Source organism: Perna viridis, chromosome 13, assembly GCF_037379345.1.
Source record: "Perna viridis isolate PV_CMFRI_1.1 ecotype Kerala chromosome 13, ASM3737934v1, whole genome shotgun sequence".
NCBI lineage: Eukaryota > Metazoa > Mollusca > Bivalvia > Mytilida > Mytilidae > Perna > Perna viridis.
In genome coordinates, this window is record NC_142457.1 from 27,980,144 (window position 1) to 27,998,867 (window position 18,724).

The 18,724-nt window shown below is 32.4% G+C and overlaps 2 protein-coding genes across 5 annotated transcripts in view; both read left to right on the forward strand.

Annotated features, from left to right (window-relative positions):
* LOC148600200 (uncharacterized) overlaps window positions 1–4,244 on the forward strand; it is a 30,772-nt gene extending 26,528 nt beyond the window's left edge. For 2 of the 3 annotated variants that reach the window (XM_088559779.1, XM_088559778.1), the window contains exons 21-27: window positions 299–465; window positions 823–931; window positions 1,344–1,366; window positions 1,986–2,133; window positions 2,391–2,557; window positions 3,223–3,263; window positions 4,084–4,244. In XM_088559779.1, coding sequence (XP_088415905.1) covers window positions 299–465; window positions 823–931; window positions 1,344–1,366; window positions 1,986–2,133; window positions 2,391–2,557; window positions 3,223–3,263; window positions 4,084–4,113 — 685 coding nt within the window. In that variant the 3' untranslated portion in view covers window positions 4,114–4,244. Of the gene's footprint in view, window positions 1–298; window positions 466–822; window positions 936–1,343; window positions 1,367–1,985; window positions 2,134–2,390; window positions 2,558–3,222; window positions 3,264–4,083 lie in introns of those variants that run through there. The other variant, XM_088559780.1, reaches the window with a different exon arrangement.
* Window positions 4,245–8,791: 4,547 nt separating this feature from the next.
* LOC148600201 (protein PTHB1-like) overlaps window positions 8,792–18,724 on the forward strand; it is a 30,575-nt gene continuing 20,642 nt past the window's right edge. Inside the window, exons 1-7 of one of the 2 annotated variants that reach the window (XM_088559788.1) lie at window positions 8,792–8,889; window positions 10,769–10,902; window positions 13,793–13,952; window positions 14,414–14,428; window positions 16,087–16,151; window positions 17,062–17,175; window positions 18,109–18,283. In XM_088559788.1, the coding sequence (XP_088415914.1) occupies window positions 10,791–10,902; window positions 13,793–13,952; window positions 14,414–14,428; window positions 16,087–16,151; window positions 17,062–17,175; window positions 18,109–18,283 (641 nt within the window). In that variant the 5' untranslated portion in view covers window positions 8,792–8,889; window positions 10,769–10,790. The remainder of the gene's footprint in view (window positions 8,890–10,768; window positions 10,903–13,792; window positions 13,953–14,413; window positions 14,429–16,086; window positions 16,152–17,061; window positions 17,176–18,108; window positions 18,284–18,724) is intronic. The other variant, XM_088559789.1, reaches the window with a different exon arrangement.

An 18,724-nucleotide genomic window follows, 5' to 3' on the forward strand; every position in this document is an offset into this window, starting at 1 on the left:
TGTAATTATTCATTTCAATCTGTCTGCTCTTAAGAGAAAAATATAACAGTTTCTATTGTATTTTAGTGTCAGTTATTTCCCTTAATTTTGAAATTTACAGTACATTTTATATAAGTTTTATCTCCTAAGAGCAAGGTTTATATGAAAAGCCATATATTAATTTCAGATTTTTATGATTAACGTTTTAAACAAAATATCAAAAATAAAAACATGTAGGGTTTCCAAACATGAATCACATTTGCATGATTCTTATCTGGAATGCTACTTAATGCTTTCCTACAGCCAATATTTTTTTTAGAAAAGGAAGTTTGATAGCTGATCATGACGTTATACTGGATGAGGATTCAGGAGGAAGTGTTGTAGCGGCATTAGACGACCTTCTAAAGGGAGAAGGGAATTTGACTGTTGGAAATGAAACTACGGAAGCTTTATCAGCAAGCATTGAGGAGGAGGATGGCTCATATGGTAGGTGATGATTATGTTGGTTGTTATTCTTCACGGGAAAAATTGCAACACATGTATTCATGTTTTTTTTTCAAAACATATGGAAACCGATGTTTTGGACTGATATGGTCCAGAAAATGGGTCTATATTTTGCCCTTAAAAATTATGAACTGCATATTTTGCCCTAATTCAATTGATAACATATACCTCATCTGGGAAACATGTTTTTCGTGGTGGTCCTAAACATATGAAAAACATATGGAAAACATATGTTACAGTTTACCTGTTTACCTGTGTAATTCATATAGTTCTGTTGATATCTGATATGCATATATGTAGTAACATTTGCTGATAACAGTAATTGTATTTTATTTATAGCAACATTGACCCCAACTGATGATGTATGTTCTGTATTTAATCAACTTAACAATTGCCCAGAAGGCTCCAGCTGTATTGTTGACACAGAAACTAATGCTCCGTATTGCTCGTAAGTATATTTTGTTCTAGAGAAGTTAAGATATATATACACAGTTATACTTATGAGAAAAATCACTTGTTATGTAAGTTTTGAGAGAAACTTTCACTGATACCAAACATAGTGTCAACCCCCCAACAAGAAGGAAAGTGGTCTTAGGCACATAATAAAAATAAAAATAGTGTTTTAAATCTATGTTTCAACTGATGGTTTTAATTACTTTCACAATTTTAGTTGAAAAAATTCAGTTTGAGAAGACTCATAGTTTCTTCTCGTTTTATTATGTATTTGCTATCAAAAGTAGATGTCACTTACCCTTCCGATACATCTGGTCCATAATCCCGGGGTCCAGGAGAAGTATTTTTTTAATTAAAATCAATGTTTATTTTATACAATATATTTATCTAAGTATTTTCTTTTCCAGGTTAGCGGTAACTGATAATACAGGTACTTACTTTCTGAAGAAGATATATGTATATATATATAGGTTCTCCTTCAGTCTGGGGGAGATTACAAGATTTCTCCACTCGAGATAGTTAAATTTTAGATTTCAATCTAAAATCTAAGTATCGAGAGTGAAGAAATGATTGGAGGGGAATCAGTTTCTCCCATAAATCTGTAGAAAACTCGGAAATGTAAAATGGCGGGAAAACTCTCGTAGAAATTTAATCACCACCGGTGGTTAAAATGTCACAGACATTTTTAATCATCGGGTTAGAATGGAAGAAATATATTTACGTTCTTTACACATTTTGAGTGGTTTATTAATTTTTTATATCATTTATTGTTGAGCAAAGAACTTTAGCCTTCGTTCAGTCTGTTGTCGCTGAAAGTCTTATTTATATATATATAGTATTATTGGCAGTGTCATTCTATCATCTCTTAATTACTACCATGCGTATTTAGAGTTGAGTTGTCTTCGCCGGTTTAGTTAACAACAGCTAACACTGGATATTTTATTTCGCCATAGACGATTTAAGACATAAAACAAAATGATCGAACAAAATATAATGAGCACCATCAACTTTCTTTAAATATATAATAGTCTATGTTGTGTTTTTTGCAGATAAATACAGTATCATTATTGGGTTTGCTGTGGGAATTCCACTTTCTATATTTGTTCTGGCGATTGTAATACTAGCATGTATTGTATGGAAAAGACAAAAGAAACAAAGAAAATCCAAAGAAAAGTCTATGATTGGTGGATCTGATCGGTAAATGATAATTCTTATTTTCCCCCGAACGAAGGTTCATATAGACGTGTGTCCATTATATCCTTGTAATAACTCAGATTTTGATTTTAGCCAAACATAGCAAATTCTGGGACTAGGGTTCCTGTTGTATTGAAAGGGAGACAACTGATGTCCAACCAAAATATTAAATACTTTTAAATAAGCTATTAAGGTTCTTTGGTTCTTCGCCTTTTACCCTTTTGTCTGCTTATTTTTAATCGTTTAATCTGTTCTTTCAGGGTTCATGGAGGAACGACAGAGCCTGATGTTTTTGTTGGACGCATGCCTTGTAGATACCATGGCTCTCAACCAAAGGACTCTCAGTTTAACAATTACTGGGATAACGGTGGATTTAATTACAATGATGAGTTTGACAAACATTCCTACGGGTCAAGAGGATTTCCAAGTGAGTTCTTGTTCCTTAACCCAGCAAGGAGATTTCCTAGGATGTTCCTACACCTTTACCTAGGCAAAATCAATTCCAATGATTTTCACCTTAATTGAGCTAATACAATTTGAGACAGCCTTAATTCACGCAAATTTTATGTGAACTGTTCATATAATTTTCATGTACAATGGATTTAGCATGAATTTCATATAAAACAAGATCACGGAAGCTCAAATCACTTGATTTCTTGTGGTTTCTGTGTATTAGAACCATTTTATTCTTCTGCAGTCCTTCCATCATCTAATCATCAGTGGAAACATATTTTGGTCTTGATGTTCCTTTAGGGATATTTTTAAAAGGACTATATCACGGTAAATGTAGGTTGTTTTATGTTTTTTAAATCAAGGAACCAATTCAGAGATAACTGTGGCGTCGATTTCACAAAAAGTCGTAAGTGTAAAGTTGATCGTAAATAATGACGTCACAACATAAAATAGCATATTGTGACGTCATAATTTACGATCAATTTCACACTTATGTTATACGACTTTTTGTGAAATCGACACCTGCTCCTGAACATGCATACGTAGTGTTAGCATAACGTAAACTCTTAAAAAATGCATTATAAATCTGTATATACAGAGGGAATTCTGATTGTAACCAATGCTTTGTATATTTTGTAGGCCAGTCACGTGAATTACATCAAGGTGCAACCAATGGAAAGGTAATTACATTGTTTATAGGAATTGTGGACTATATTAAAAAAAACAACTTTTATTTCAGGAAGCCAACTCAGTTGCCAAAATAAAATAAGTACCAGTCCATATAAAATTCAGACACTGTCTATGGTACAGGTGATTCATGGTGTAGAAAAACTCACGGAACAAACAATGCTTTTTCAGTCTGCATATGCTACACATTCGCATAAAGATAATAATTTTTGCATTCAGATCTGCACTTTTATCTCCCACTAAAATCAACCAAATGAAACCTAATTAAGAACAGTAACTCTTGCACAGTGCAAATTTGATGTACAATCTATATGATTTTTATCTCAAAAGCGCAACAACCAAATGAAAAACTGAAACTGGTCATGTGATCGGTAAATGTTTCTGAACAAGAAATAAAACTCAAAACGGTGGGTTTTTGACATGCATGAATCACCTCCAGTCTGATTTAGACTGAACCTAATAATCTTACAAGGGATGATTTATGGGCGGAAAATCGTTTTTTTTTTTTTTTTGTTTGTTTGTTTGTTTTTGTTTTGTTTTTTATTTTGTTTTTTAATTTGTTTAACATATTGTTTTGAATAACATTTTAGAAGCAGAAGAACATTTATGTAATTCATGAAGATTGATTTTTTATTTTAAGTCACCACATCCTATCAACACCTTTGGTGTTTTACTCAAATTAAGGCTATGACAAATATTTGTCCAATCAAGCATTATAATGCATTCGATCATCATTACTGGAATGGAAATAATCATGGTAGTTCTGTTTTACACCATCCTAATATAAAATGATTTCGTTTTTCTCCTTTTCAGTATGGTACCGGGCGAATGTCACATATATAAATGCTATAAATATAGTTCTCATGACACTCTGTGCTCTTAAAGAAGAATATTTTTGTTACAGTTTTCTATTGTTACGTCCAACTTGTTACACTTTTTTTATTTATTTATTAAATACATCTTTACTGTTTTAATTGTGCGTTATTCTTTTGGGGATGTGAATAGGCGAGTGCTCCTCCAACACTAAAAGGTACAAGCAGGATCGATTTCAGAATCAGTAAACAAATCATTAGTTAATTGTCACCTATATAGATTGTAAATATGACATTACAGAACTTCATAACTACACGTCCTTCTATAAAATAATCTGAACCACGCACGTCAAACCGGCTCTATGGCATACTTATATTTACAATGGCTTATCTACTTATAGTAGGCATAACTCCCTCTGCAGTATCTACAGAAATGCAAAATGTACAGAGGAATGTTAAAAAGATATAGGGGTATCTAGGGGGTGTGTTATACGATGCTGTGGTGAAGAAAGGGTGAGGTAGCATATCAAGTAGCACTCCACACAAGAATCATGCAAAATGTAATTCATGATTGGAAAGCTACATATTTTCAGTTTTGATATTTTGTTTAAAATGTCATAGAAACAGAAAGTGACGTGGTTTTCCATACAACCCATGTTCATAGGACAAAAAAATTATATCGAATGCACTGTAGATTTCAAAATTAAGGGAGACAACTCTGTAAACGACACTCAAAAACAATAGAATCTATTGGATTTTCAATGTTGATTATCTCCTGAGAGCAGGCAGATATGAATGAATAATTACACATTTCACAATACAGACCCATAATACAACTTAATTACAAAAATAAAAATATATGTTTGTAGCCTTTATTTGGATGTATCACATTTTTTTTTCAGATTTTGCTTGATTCTTACAAGGACAGCTACTTATCATTCATTCTCTTTCTCAATCTTTCTCAATTGGCGAAACGAAAAATTAATACCCTTGTTTTTGACCCCTCACTTTAACCCTCCCCCAAACAAAATAAATATCAGACCCAAATGTCCGAAGTCCCGCAGATAATGCACGACTGGCAACACGTCTAATTTGCCCATTAATTTATTTCGATAAGTATTCAATTTCGCAAATTTTAAGATACTCCAATTACCGCTAGAGGTTGTCTGGATAGATATTTTTAGACTTGGCGCCTGTTGGTGCCGTTGGAGTGTATAGGAACTAGAATCCAACCTCATGCGTTTACTTGTAGGAGTACTTTAAAGTATGCACCGTTTTTCGTGTATAGTGGTCTGGCCGAATCAAGAATTCAGAAATTTAGGAGGTTCCCGAACTAGAAAGTTAAAGATAAATATCTCTAACAAAAGGCCATCCTACTACGATCCAATGAAGACTTTTGTAGGCTTATTCGTAAAGATCATTTCATCAATTGAAAGTTTTTTCTATCTATTATAGTTTTCAATGTATTGGCTGAAAACTGTAATATATATATATCATTTGTTGCTTTTCAATGGCAACAACTCTAGCAAGGAGTCGTCTTACATGACATTGAAACAATAAAAACCTTCTTAGGCCTTATCACAGGGATCATTTCCTCAACAAAAGTTTTTTTCCTGTCTATTATGGTTTTCAAAATATTGGCTAAAAATTGCAAAACGTCATTTCTCGCTCTTAAAGGGCAATAAATCTAACAAGGAATCATCCTACAACTTTGACCCAAAGAAGACTGTTGTAAAGCGTTCCAAACTGAAGAATGAAGGTTTCCAATATCTCTTCTTTATATGTGTTTGAGATATATGTACAAATTGGTGACGACCCCTGTGGTCTAAAAAACAGCGGTTGATTTATATAATCGGGACAATTTTAAAGAATATACCGTAAGGATGCTGGTGACCACATTTTGTAATAATCCACTGAATGGTTTTAGAGGTGATTTATATAGAAAGGTAAACGACGGATGCGAAGTGAAGGCTAAAAGAACACATGGCCTCGGGCCAGGTGAGCTAACAAGGGTATATTTTTGACAGGTACCAAGTCGCAAAGGGTTTTGGTTTAGACAGGTATCCAGTTTACAGTTTGTATTGATTCAGAGAGATTTCTAGTTTACAGAATGAAATCCATAAATTAAACAAAAGGGGGTTCTAGAGAGGGTTCGGGGCACACAATTATTTGTTCACTTTTGCCCAAATTTTGCTCCAAATGAACAAAATTTTCCAACAAAGATCGAGGTTCTAGATCCGCCATTGCTTTACAAGGGGTTAAAACAGGTATCTACTTTACAGAATGAAATCAATAAATTTAACAAAAGGGGGTTTTAGAGAGGTTCCGGGTAATCAATTATTTGCTCACTTTTGCCCAAATATTTCACGAAATGAACAAAATTTTCCAAAAAAAAGGAGCTAGGGATTTTGAATCCGCAACTCGCTTACAAGGGGTTAAGATAGATATCCAGTCTAAATGGGGTATTGTAGGTTTCCGCTTAACAAGGGTTAATTCGGTTCTTTTTTATATGAGCTTTATGTCAGCAATATATAAACATCTAAAAAAATCTTATGTGTTCACATTTAATATTAAAAAAAAAGCAGCCATGGCATTAGAACAGATTAGAATACTGGTAATACTGTCTGTACTGGCAAAATCGTAGGAATCAAGATGTAGTAAAAACAAAGGATGAGTAAAACTCAAACAAAATCCAACACACAAACAAAGGAGGAACGCAGATATGCATCTTTTTTGGACAAATTTGACTCTAAGACTTTAAAATAATTTGACCTTGAAACTATTACTTAATACAAATCCAACTGTAGCTGGTACTTTTGCAATGTGCTCTGTGGGGGAGCTTGATTGGATGTCCCGTTATGGAATTTATTTTTGTTATGTTACCCTTTTGGGAGCTGGTTTAGCGCCTCTTACTTTGTAATTCTCTAGATCCACCACTGTTGTAGTATATGAATTGACGTGCATGACCTTCAATTTTTATACATTAAAGTTGTGTGTCATTTGTGTATGTAAATATAGTGAGTCTTTGTAGTACTAACAGCAGGGGCAGATCCAGAATTTTATGAAAAAGGGGGCGTATTTACGAGAATCAGTATAAAAGGAAACCAGATTACGACATGTTTAATGAATGAATATGATAGATTGCCATATTCAATACAATATTTAGCAGATTACAATAGATTTTTTTCCTTGAAATGTGAGGGCATACGCCCATTACACCCTCACCTGGACCCGCGCCCCTGAACAGGAATACGGGGAAGATTATCCGCTATACATAACTAGTTTGAGTGTTGTGTTCAAAAAGGTGTTATGGAGAGGTAGTAAGACAAAAAGACAGGAATGAAATATGGATGGCTATATTATTATATCCCTTACAGATCCATCAATAAGGGCGATATTATAAGTGAAACTAAACAAGCAAATTAAACTGAGATCATGGACTGGTTGGGCTATCAGTATAAAGCTCTCAGAAATGATCTATTTATTGAGACAATAGAATTACAATATAACAAATAGGATTAGGAATCAATACTGACTCTTTCATTCCAAAAATTCTAGTTTGGGCCTTCTTAGCCTATTTTCTTCGACAGATTGGAACAAAACCTGAAAAATAAATCCCTTTGAAATATCCAGGCGAGTGAGTGGTAAAACTTTAATCCAGATTCAATCACAAAAACACAAGATATGATAGTTGCAATGTCTGCAAAAAACAACAATAAATGTTATTACTATATTACAAAGGACAATAACCGATACGGCCCATATTTGCCCCCCCCCACCACTCTCTATGACTGGAAATTCGAAATTTGACATGGAGAAGATTTTTTTCTCACTTTTTAGAATGTTAAATGAATGATTTGGCATTTTCTACCACATTATAAGCATATAATCTTTCAATGATTGAAAATATGATGTACCAAATTAGCATATCTCTTAATTTTTCACTTTTTAGTGTCTCGATTCGCCAACTTGACCCAAAATTATTTTTTATTCATGATTTGTAATTGCGACTTTCTTAGAATTGGGTAAAAATCGCTTAAGATATCCCTGGTCACGTTGACGGAGACCTTTAAAAATAACAAATTCAGCATTACTAATTTTGTTTGTCTTTAGTCAATTTCCTGCTTCCTTAAAACTTGATAAAACCATATTAAAAATTTTAATCATCCATTAAACAATACATATCATTTTTTTTTTATTTACTTAAAACTTTTTTTCGTAAGATGGGGGCCAAATATGGCCCTTATCGTACCTAGCCTTTTTTTTTGTTGTATATTTCGTAGAATTTGAAGTCAATTCGTCATAGACATAGTATGTCTACTGTCTAAAGATGTTTATCATTTACAACCTAATTAGGTCGACTTTGAATGTGTATTAAAATTTTACAATTAAGTCCAAATTGGTAAAGATTAGCAAAATTTAAATGAAACTTAGCGAAACTCAGTAGAATAAAATGAAATTTATTTAGTTTGAGTAAAATTCAGTAAATAATTTACACAGGCCCCAGGGACCAGGATTTTTTATTAAAGAATATTATAAAATCATTTTGTTTCCATATTTGAGTTAATATGTGTGTTCTCAGACATGTCCGCTCGCTATTTAAATGATGTTTATACTATGCCGAGTTTTTACGAACAGCATTAAGTATTTGAAATCACTTGATACGAAATATGTTTGGCACGACTTGAGCAATATTACAATTTCCGCTTCTGCGCATTGGAGACATTCTGCAAAATATTTCATGCCACTGCTCATTCTTTATAAAATGACAGTCTATGAGTTGAGGATGTGAAGAAGGTCTTTTCAGGTTGTTACCGCGTGAATAATTTATTTTGAATTACTTTGTTATTGCAAATGTGTCCAAATTTATGCCCATTCACTCCGGCATTCTGTGGGCTCGTTAAAATATGGCCGATGACGTCTTGGATGCATGTAAACAATCTGTTTCGATATCTGTTTTTCGTCTCAAGACTACCCTTAAAGACAAAAAATAGCAATAAACACTTAAAGTGGTCAATATCTCTTGATAAAATTTATACATTTTAATGTCTGCGTGAATGAATCGTTGAATTAGACATCAGACAAGTTTAATGGGCCACTTGATCATTGCATTACACATGGTATTTGCATGTACTTCTTAAAAAAATAAATATAAATAAATAAGTTTTATTTAGAGTTGGCTTGAAATACATGATAATAAACATAATTTTCAGAAATCCTGATTAAGCTACTTTTCAGAGCAGGCTCAGTAATAAATTGGAACTTTTGTGAATTTTTTTTCTGGAAAGCATTGCCCTACCTTGAAGAAATACCAATTGAGCCTGCCCAGAAAAAAAAATATCTGAAAAGGGTTTTTATTTTTACCTGGTTTCTACTTGTATTTGCATGCCAATGTCCTTGACAGTTAAACTTTTTTTGAAGCATTATGGCCATACAATATAAGCAATATTATAGTCACTTCAACTTTTTTAAATCCAGCAAAAGAAGTAACTGATAATGGGATGTTGTTTATTTCTCTGTCAGTAAAATCAAGCCCAGATGTGGATAAGTCAGTGATTGCTGCATCAGATTAAGAACTTTATAAATCTTTTAGATAAAATACATGTACATGTATATACCATAACATTAAATGTACACTGTAAGTCACATAAACAGTTTTCTTGGTGAAAGGTTTGTTTAAAATTAACCCTTAATTCTAAATTGTGTTTTTCTTTGTATCAAGGCAACTAATTGTCTAGCTTTCTATCTGACTTCAGTTTAGAATGTGTCACAATTCTAGTTCTGTTTAGATAAAAATCTAACTAAATATATTATTTTGGTTATTTCATGTATTTTGTTGTTGGTGGCTATTGCCCAGTCCTTCAGTTCTGGATTATGTTAGTTTTGATTGGTGTTTTCATTCTGGTTTTCCTATCAGGACAAATGTAGGAAGTTGAATTGGTTTTTAATTTTGTATCACTGTTTTACCACTGGTGAGAGCAGAATTGGTAGTCCCTGACACAGTCTTTTAAGGTGGTGATCATCCTTAGGGGTTCATACTTTGTGTAAATTGTAATATTTAGCTCAATAAGTTTTGAACCAATTTTATTTCAAAATTGTCACAATGTTTATATGCAATGTACATATTGATGATGCATACCTTCTTATATTGTTGACAAAGGTGACAAATATTTAATATTTATGTGGTTGAATTTTCTGATAAAGATAATTTTATCATTTCCGTTAACACATAAGTTCTATCTTCTTGTGTGTGTGATTTTTGTTTTTTCAGTACATACATGATATGTACTTGGGCTGACATTTTCATTCAGGTGGCGTTGTTGTCTCTTTGACATATTCCCCATACCTATTCACATTATATGTATATAGAAAAACATATGGAAGTGACAGTTCTCTCTTGCAGTGTTCTAGGCATTTTCAGAAATTGAGGTTTCCTCTGGAAAAATTCATATAAATCAACTTTCCCACAGTCAATGACTGCTTTCCTTACAAAACAAATCCTTACAGCATATGAAGTTTTCAACTTGCAAAAGAAAAGTGTAACTAAGTACCTATCTTTCCCTGACCCAAATTTCACTTGCCCCAGGTAATGGGAAATAGGAATCCTAGAATACTGTCTTGACAGATTTTTTTCACTTCTAGTATATGAAAGTAATTTTCACACTTATCTTTTTCTCTCTTTACAGATTTGGTCAGAATAAAAGAACTATGTCATTATTTAAGGCCAGAGATTGGTGGTCAGCATCAGTTGGAGAAGACGAAGAGTTTGATCATGGATGTTTGTGTGTAGCAAATCTGGACAATGCTGATGATGAATTAGGTGTGGTATTTATTTGTACAGTAGTCATGGGTTAATATTTTCACATGGTTTTCACACACATGAATTCTTAAGTTTATCTCACCTGATTAGAACAAACAAAGTTTAAGATATTATAACATTTAGTTGAATCTTTACATAAAATATTCATGTAAATATCATGTGAAGTGAATTTATGTTATAAACACACAAGCTTCATGTTTAACTTGTATGATTACATGAATTCTGTATTAACTATTTTTGACTGTGTACAACAACACATAGTTCATGTCCTGTAAAAATCACTTTATTGAATTTCTCTGGAGTTATGTAACAGGATCTAAAAAATACTAATGTCAAGTTCCATATGGACACCATATGTCAGGTAGAACAAAAACCAAACTTGCATGTAAAAATTAATGTGACTATCATGTCTGACATGTCAATTTCAATGTAATCCTCTAAACATTACTCATATCCAGCATGTCCAGGAGCTCATAATTCAATGTAATTGTTGTGTATTAATGGTTTTACAAGATACAGTTTAAAAATCAAACAAAACTACAAAATAACAGCAATCAATTGACTCTGAAAGAGAAAATATCAAATATTATACTTCATACAAAAATCTTGAATTCTGATTGGGTAATGGGTGATGTGATATTTTAGTCTAATCCCTGCATGTCCTTACTTGCCTTGCTTCCACGGAACAATGATTGGCTGCTTGATATATCACCCCAACGTCAACAATATATCACCCTCCTCTCGGATATATCACCCTCTCTCCTCTCAATATATTACCCTCTCCACAGGAAATAGTGTTTCGGACCTGAAAGCGTTCTGCATTTTAAAATTATTTTTGCACTTCCGTACACACCAGATGACAGGAATGTGATGCTATATGTCTTGAATTGTAATGTGAATTTTCAATTTCATTTGAGAAAAACTTTCTAATTTTCAAATTTGTTAACTTTTTATGCCCCCGCAACATACTGTCGGGGGCATATTTACCACTGTCCCTCCGTCCGTCTGTCTGTCCGGATTACACATGATCATGGCTTGTCTGGCTATCTCCTTATACAGTTTTTAAACTACATCTAAAATATTTTACAGGATATTTTTACACATGATGACAGCGTTTGGGCCCAAAGGATTCTGATTTTCATGAAATATTACGGAAATTGGTGATAGTTACATTTAGTCATTTTAGTCAGAAATATATGGATCATGACTTGTCCGGCTATGTCCTCATACAGTTTTTGAACTACATCAAAAATATTTTACAGAATGTTTCTACATATGATGAAGGTGTGCAGATCCAAAGGAATTTGATTTTTGTGAAGTATTATGGAAATTGGTGATAGTTACACTCGGAAACCAGGCTATATGGCTTGTCTGGCTATCTCCTTGTACAGTTCTTGAACTACATCTGAAATATTTTACAGGATAGTGATACACATGATGAAGGTGTGCAGGGCCAAAGGATTTTGATTTTTGTGAAATTTTACGGAAATTGGTGATAGTTACACTTTGTCATTTTACTCAGAAATAGGGCTATATGGCTTGTCCGGCTATCTCGTCGTACAGTTTTTGAACTACATCTAAAATATTTTAAAGGATATTTATACACATGATGAAGGTGTGCAGGGTCATAGGATTTGATTTTCGTGAAATATTACAGAAATTGGTGAAAGTTAAACTTACTTATTTTCGTCAAAAATTGGGCTATACGGCTTGTATGGCTCTCTTTCTGTAGTTTTTGAACTGCATCTAAAATATTTTTTGCAGGATGTTTCTACGCATAATGATGGTGTGCAAGGTCATAGTATCTTGATTTTTCGTGAAATATTACGGAAATTGGTGAAAGTTAGACTTAATCATTTTCATCAGAAATAGAGCTATATGGCTTGCTTGTATGACTGTCTCTTCATCTTAAATATTTTTTGCAGGACGTTTCTACACATAATGATGGTGTGCAAGGTCATAGTATCTTGATTTTCATGAAATATTACGGAACTGGGTGATAGTTAGACTTTGTTATATTTGTCAGAAATATTTCCCAGGCAACAAAGTTAGGGATTTGTTATGGGGGGTATTAACATTTTTTATGTGTCCATTAATATGTCCATTGGTCCTTTTTTTCTCATCGTAACTAGTCTGACACTATCAAACAGAATTTCATGACACTATCTGGCCACGATACAATATGTAGATATATTTAGGAATTTCTGATCCCTGGACTATGAGTAACACAAGTCTTGGAAGGATTTCTGCAAACCAACCATGTCTTCATACAAAAATAAACATGTTCTTAATTTGGCAAATCTAGCGAGCGGGGGCATCATTACTGTCTTACAGACATATTTGATTTACTAAAAATATAAAAAAAATATCACTACTAACAAATGAGGCGGGGGCTTCTGTGATAAACAGCCTTCTAGATTTGTCGTTACTTTATTAAATTGTTGAAACATAATTTCATATTTCATTTCAGTCAATGATATGTTAACGATATATATCACCCTCTCTCTCGATATATCACACTCTTGTATTCAGTATAATATAACACATACTGCCTGTAGTAGAGGGTGTTACACTTGGCATCACACTCTGTAAATATATCACCATAGACAAAGTTGAGGATGATATATTTACCTCATCAAATACTCTAGCGTAACACCCTCTACTACAGACAGTATGTGTATAATGACTAATTTTTTGGCAAATAAAATAATAATTATTAAAGGAGAAAATAATTTCAAGTATTAAATGACTACTTTTTTGACAGATAAAATACATGTAATAAGCTAAACTACAAAATAACAACAATCAGTTGACCACGAAAGGAGAAAATATCAAATGACTACTTTTTTATATGAAAGGAGAAAGTATCAAATGACTACTTTTTTGACAGATAAAATAATAATTGGTAGTTACCATGGCATACTAAGGATTTACAACCCTCGACCTACAAAGACTGAGGATGGTTGGTCTGGGTTTAAAGCTGAGGATGTTATGTTAGAAAACTCACTTCAACAACCTATACTTCAGATTGAGGCTGGCAGATTTGTCTCGTAAGATAAATGTTTTTCATATACCACTGTTTCTAAAGAATTTATTATTTTGTTTCATCCTGTGTTCTTCGTAAATGAAAGTGTTAATAATTTTTTACATTACATGTATATTCTCGGATTGTTTGGATTTGGTAAATTTCTTGTAATTCAGACGTTTCTCCTGCATCAATATTAGTTTGTGATGCAGGGGTTGAAATTCAAGTTCATTCTTTTATCAAAAGCAACCTAAAGTCTATGTGATGTACTTGATTTTTTTCTTAAAACACTCCGTTTTTCTGTTTATCATATCTATATATTTGAAACAGGGATATACATGATAGAATGCATATTTCCATACGAACTTATAAAAAATACTTTGAAAGACTAGGTTTGTAGAGAATTCCAAAATTAGGCTATCAGATTTAGTTCAGAACGATTTTATTCTAAAAAAATATAATCTCTATTTCTTTAATGCATTGTAGAAGCCAGTTGCAGGGGTAAATGTTTTTTTGGGGTTCCTCAAGTTTAACATGCACTTTATTACAATTTTGTTTGTTGACACCTGTGTTTCTTGTTTAGCATTTATGTTGATTCTTTTTGTCATCTGTAATGGAATTAACTCTTGAAATCAGTAATATGTTTGAATCATATTAAATTTCACCAATGCCTTTCAAGCTTTCCTTTGATACAGAATGAAATCAGTCTGAGTTACTTTGATGTTTACATGAGATTGATATCAAATGCTGAATACAAACGTTCCAATGATTTGTAAGAGTTGTGTCCCTATAACATTTGACTTGGTGGACACAACTGCTCAGAAACCGCTCAACAGATTTTGTTAAGATATTGTAGGATTGTTAGTCACATATATAGCTTATTGTATTATGCTGTCATTTTGATTTGAGAAATATTACTTGAGTTACGGGACTTAGTTGAATTTTTATATGCTACACTTTAGGAACACTTATTGGAGACCACTATTACAGATTTTGTTCCAATTTTTTTCAGAATTGTTAGTCATAATATTTTGTTGATTATATTTAACTTTTGATTGTGTTTGTACAAACTTTACAGGAGTAATGGGACTTTCACACTTGATCTTTTTTTGTGTTAGTGGGGAAATGTGGCTACTGGTAGCAATCTTGTTAAATTTTATATTTATACCTCCACTCATCAACTGGTTGGTTTATTGAATCACTTTGTCTGTTCAATGAAATTTTGTTTTAAATATATCAATATCCAATGGATTAATTGATTATAAAATTTGGATTGTGGCTTCAAATATAAAAATGGGGAATACTTTGTAAGCAATTTTGGTTGCCGTCCTATATCAACTCCGGTTTCGTGTGACTTCCCTGTGTTTCACTAATATATGGAACAACAGTGAAAATTTCCTCACAAAAAGTCTGCTCCTAATGGAGGGATTGATTTAAATCTAGTTAGTGACTTTATATAAATGGAGCCTACATTGTAAGGGATTTTGGTTTCTGTACAATATCAACTTTCTGTATGAGTAGGGATATACCTAGCATGACAACTTATTACCCTTATTTTGGGTAATCAATTAAAATTTAACAACACAAGTAGTTTTTTTTTCTTTCTGTAACTAGTTATTGTTCTTACAAGGTGAAACATCGAAAATTTAATCAAACGTCTTTTATTTAATATTTTTGTTTTAATGTTGGGAATAAGAACTTTTCACTGTTTTTTTTTTCGTTTTTTTTCATTCAGATCATAGTGTTTTACACCTGTTGTCAGTTGTTCATATTAATGATTAATCTCCAAGAATTAAAATAGAAAGTATGTGGATTAGTGGATTATTTATTAATGCAAATAATATTGATGGGCTGCATTGCAAAACATTTGGAACATGAGTTTTCAGTTTCAGGTGACAAATATCTTCCATTCTAAGCCAGTGTGACGTTTTAACCATAGACACAGAATGGTTTACTGCCACTTTGCATTTCGATGTATTCAAACTCTTTCACGTCAGAGAAAAAAATTATTTTAAATTTAAATTTTACAATTCTACATTAAGTTTGCATGATGAAATTTTTTTTTTATCTTTAGTGGAGAAATATTTGAAACCAGTGTCCAATATACATGTATATATGTTGCAATCATTAACAATATTGTTTTACATTTATATTAACAGGGGCACAGAGAGTTTACATATAGCTGTATTACACCCCAGGAAGATTTCTGTATATAATGTGGCATGTATGTAATCAGTGTAAAGCTCTTTTACTATAGCCTGATGATGTAAGGTTAAAACTATGTACATTTTTGTATGATAAAGCGAATTAGTTTTCAATGAAACTTCAGAATTCATTTAAACCAATGTGGTTTTTTTTTTATTGTACATGTAAAAACAGTGGATTTTACTTAATTGTATACCTGTTAATTGCATATTCCGGTTAATTGCATATAATCTCAAAGAATAGAAATATTTATCACTTTATCCGTGTAAATAAATCCTCTTATTCGCATAACAAAAGACCAAAAATTAGAAACATCCTCTTAATTACATAAATATTTTTTTCAAAATTTACACAAAAATGTACCTGTATGGGTAAAACAACAAGATATCTTTAGTGAATTACATGTATGTCAGTTTCTAAAAAATTGTTTTGACAACCATATTTTTTCTTCCTTTTGACTAGACACAGTGGCAAGAATCTAATTAGACATGATAAAAGAATATGTCCCATTTGAACATTGAAAATATTTTTCCTTGAAATGATAAATCCTTTTAATTGCAATTTTTTTTATGACAAACAGGCTATGCAATTAACAGGAATCCACTGTATTGGGTGAAAAAAATCTGAATATTTGTGTTCTGTATTCTTTTCCTTATAAATAAATAAATAAATAAGTTAACTTAAATTACAAAAAAGGTCCAAAATCAAACTTATTATCCTGTCTCCTTTGTTTTCCTGATGTTATATTAGTTTATTTGTCGGGCGTTATTCATTGCATAGTATTCAGTAAGTTACAACATATTCCTCTACTTCAGAAATTCTGCCTAGAAATCATGCCTTTTACTGTTTAAATGTTAATCATTAGATCAGCTTATGATACTGTCATTGTCCAGGCAAATAAAATAATTAGGACGTGACCTTTTTTCCAGCAACTGTTGGTTCTGTAGAGCATGGGAAACACTACCTTCTCAAGTTGGCCTATGAACACAACTTACAGAGGACGGCATTTAATTTTTGTTATGGACCTTTTGGTGCAGTAAAAGGTAATAAGATTGCACAAAATGTTTATCCAAAGTTATTGTTGCACAAAATGTTTATCCAAAGTTACTATTGCACAAAATGTTTATCCAAAGTTGTTGTTACTTGTGGGTATATTTTTTGGTTATTTAGCAAAATAGAAATTTTAAAGTTTGTTGGAAATCTGAATTTGTTGTATAACAGAGCCAAGAAAAGCAATGAAAATTTATACCCAGTGAAAAACAGTTCTTCCAGAGAATTGTTATGTATTGTCTTCAATATTCATGATATTGTTACTTTTACCTTTTTGATGGTCTATTGGGGAAAATCTCAATTTGAGATTTGTTATGAAACAAGATTCTGGACTTTGAATTTAAGCTTAAGATTCAGTCTTTATTTGTTAGCGGATAAGGGCAGTTCCAGAATTAATGGTGATATGTGCACTGGTTGGGGATGGGTGGGTTGTGTGTGTCGGGGTTGAGGCACTTCAAATAAATATATAATGGGTGGTGAGTGTATTGAACAATAGAGAAGAAACATCAATTTTAATTTGTGGATTGTGGGTTACAGAAAAAGTGCCTTGCACCCCTCCCTTAGACATTTAATTCTTAAACAGCCCTTAGCTTTTTATAGTTCACCACTTGGCATTCTGTAAGTATCTCAATGGTACTTTAAGGAGGACTTAAGGTAAGGGACACAAATCACTTGAACATTTGTATTTAGCATTGGACATCAGTCTCATGTAAGCATCAAAGTAACTTGGATTGATTTCATTCTGTTTCATGGGAAAGCTTGATAGGTTTCAGTGAAATTGAATATGATACAAACATATCATTGTTTTCAAGAGTTATGTCCCATACCCTAGGTCTAACGTCCTTAAAACAACATGTCATATAGTGTAAAATATTGCTGTCACTTTCTAGTGTTTTGTCCTAATTCAGTGATGGTTATATTTTCAGGAAAAGATTTTATATGTGTGCAATCTATGGATGGAACCTTGTCAGTATTTGAACAAGAGAGTTTTTCATTCTGTCGATTTTTACCAGGAGCTCTTTTACCAGGGCCTATTAAGTACATTCCTAACTTGGATAGTTTTGTAACAGTGTCGTCATCATGGCAGGTGGAGTGTTACAAGTAAGTCTGAATAATGTAAACTTTTCAGTTAGAGTCCTTTTGGATTTTCTTTCCAAAGTAGTTGTAACCTAGAAAGTATTCATTATGTTATAAATTTTGTGTCAAAAAGTTAAAAAAACAAGAACACTTGATATATTGACATGCGTTATAAGCAATGAAAATGAAGACTTTGATTAAAGGCCTTCAATAGATGACGACTATATCTTACATTTTGAATGGGAAAAAAAGAAACATACTTATTGTATTTATTCACCATTGGTCACGACTTCCCATTCATGACTTATTGGATATGTATATCAAGATTTGCATGAAAATTGAAAATCATTTAGTATTTTAAGCTATTAAGTACCAGTCCATTTAAAATTCAGACACTGCCTATGAGAAGGTGATTCATGGTGTAGAAAAACCTATGGATCAGTTGATGTTTTTTGGTCTACATAT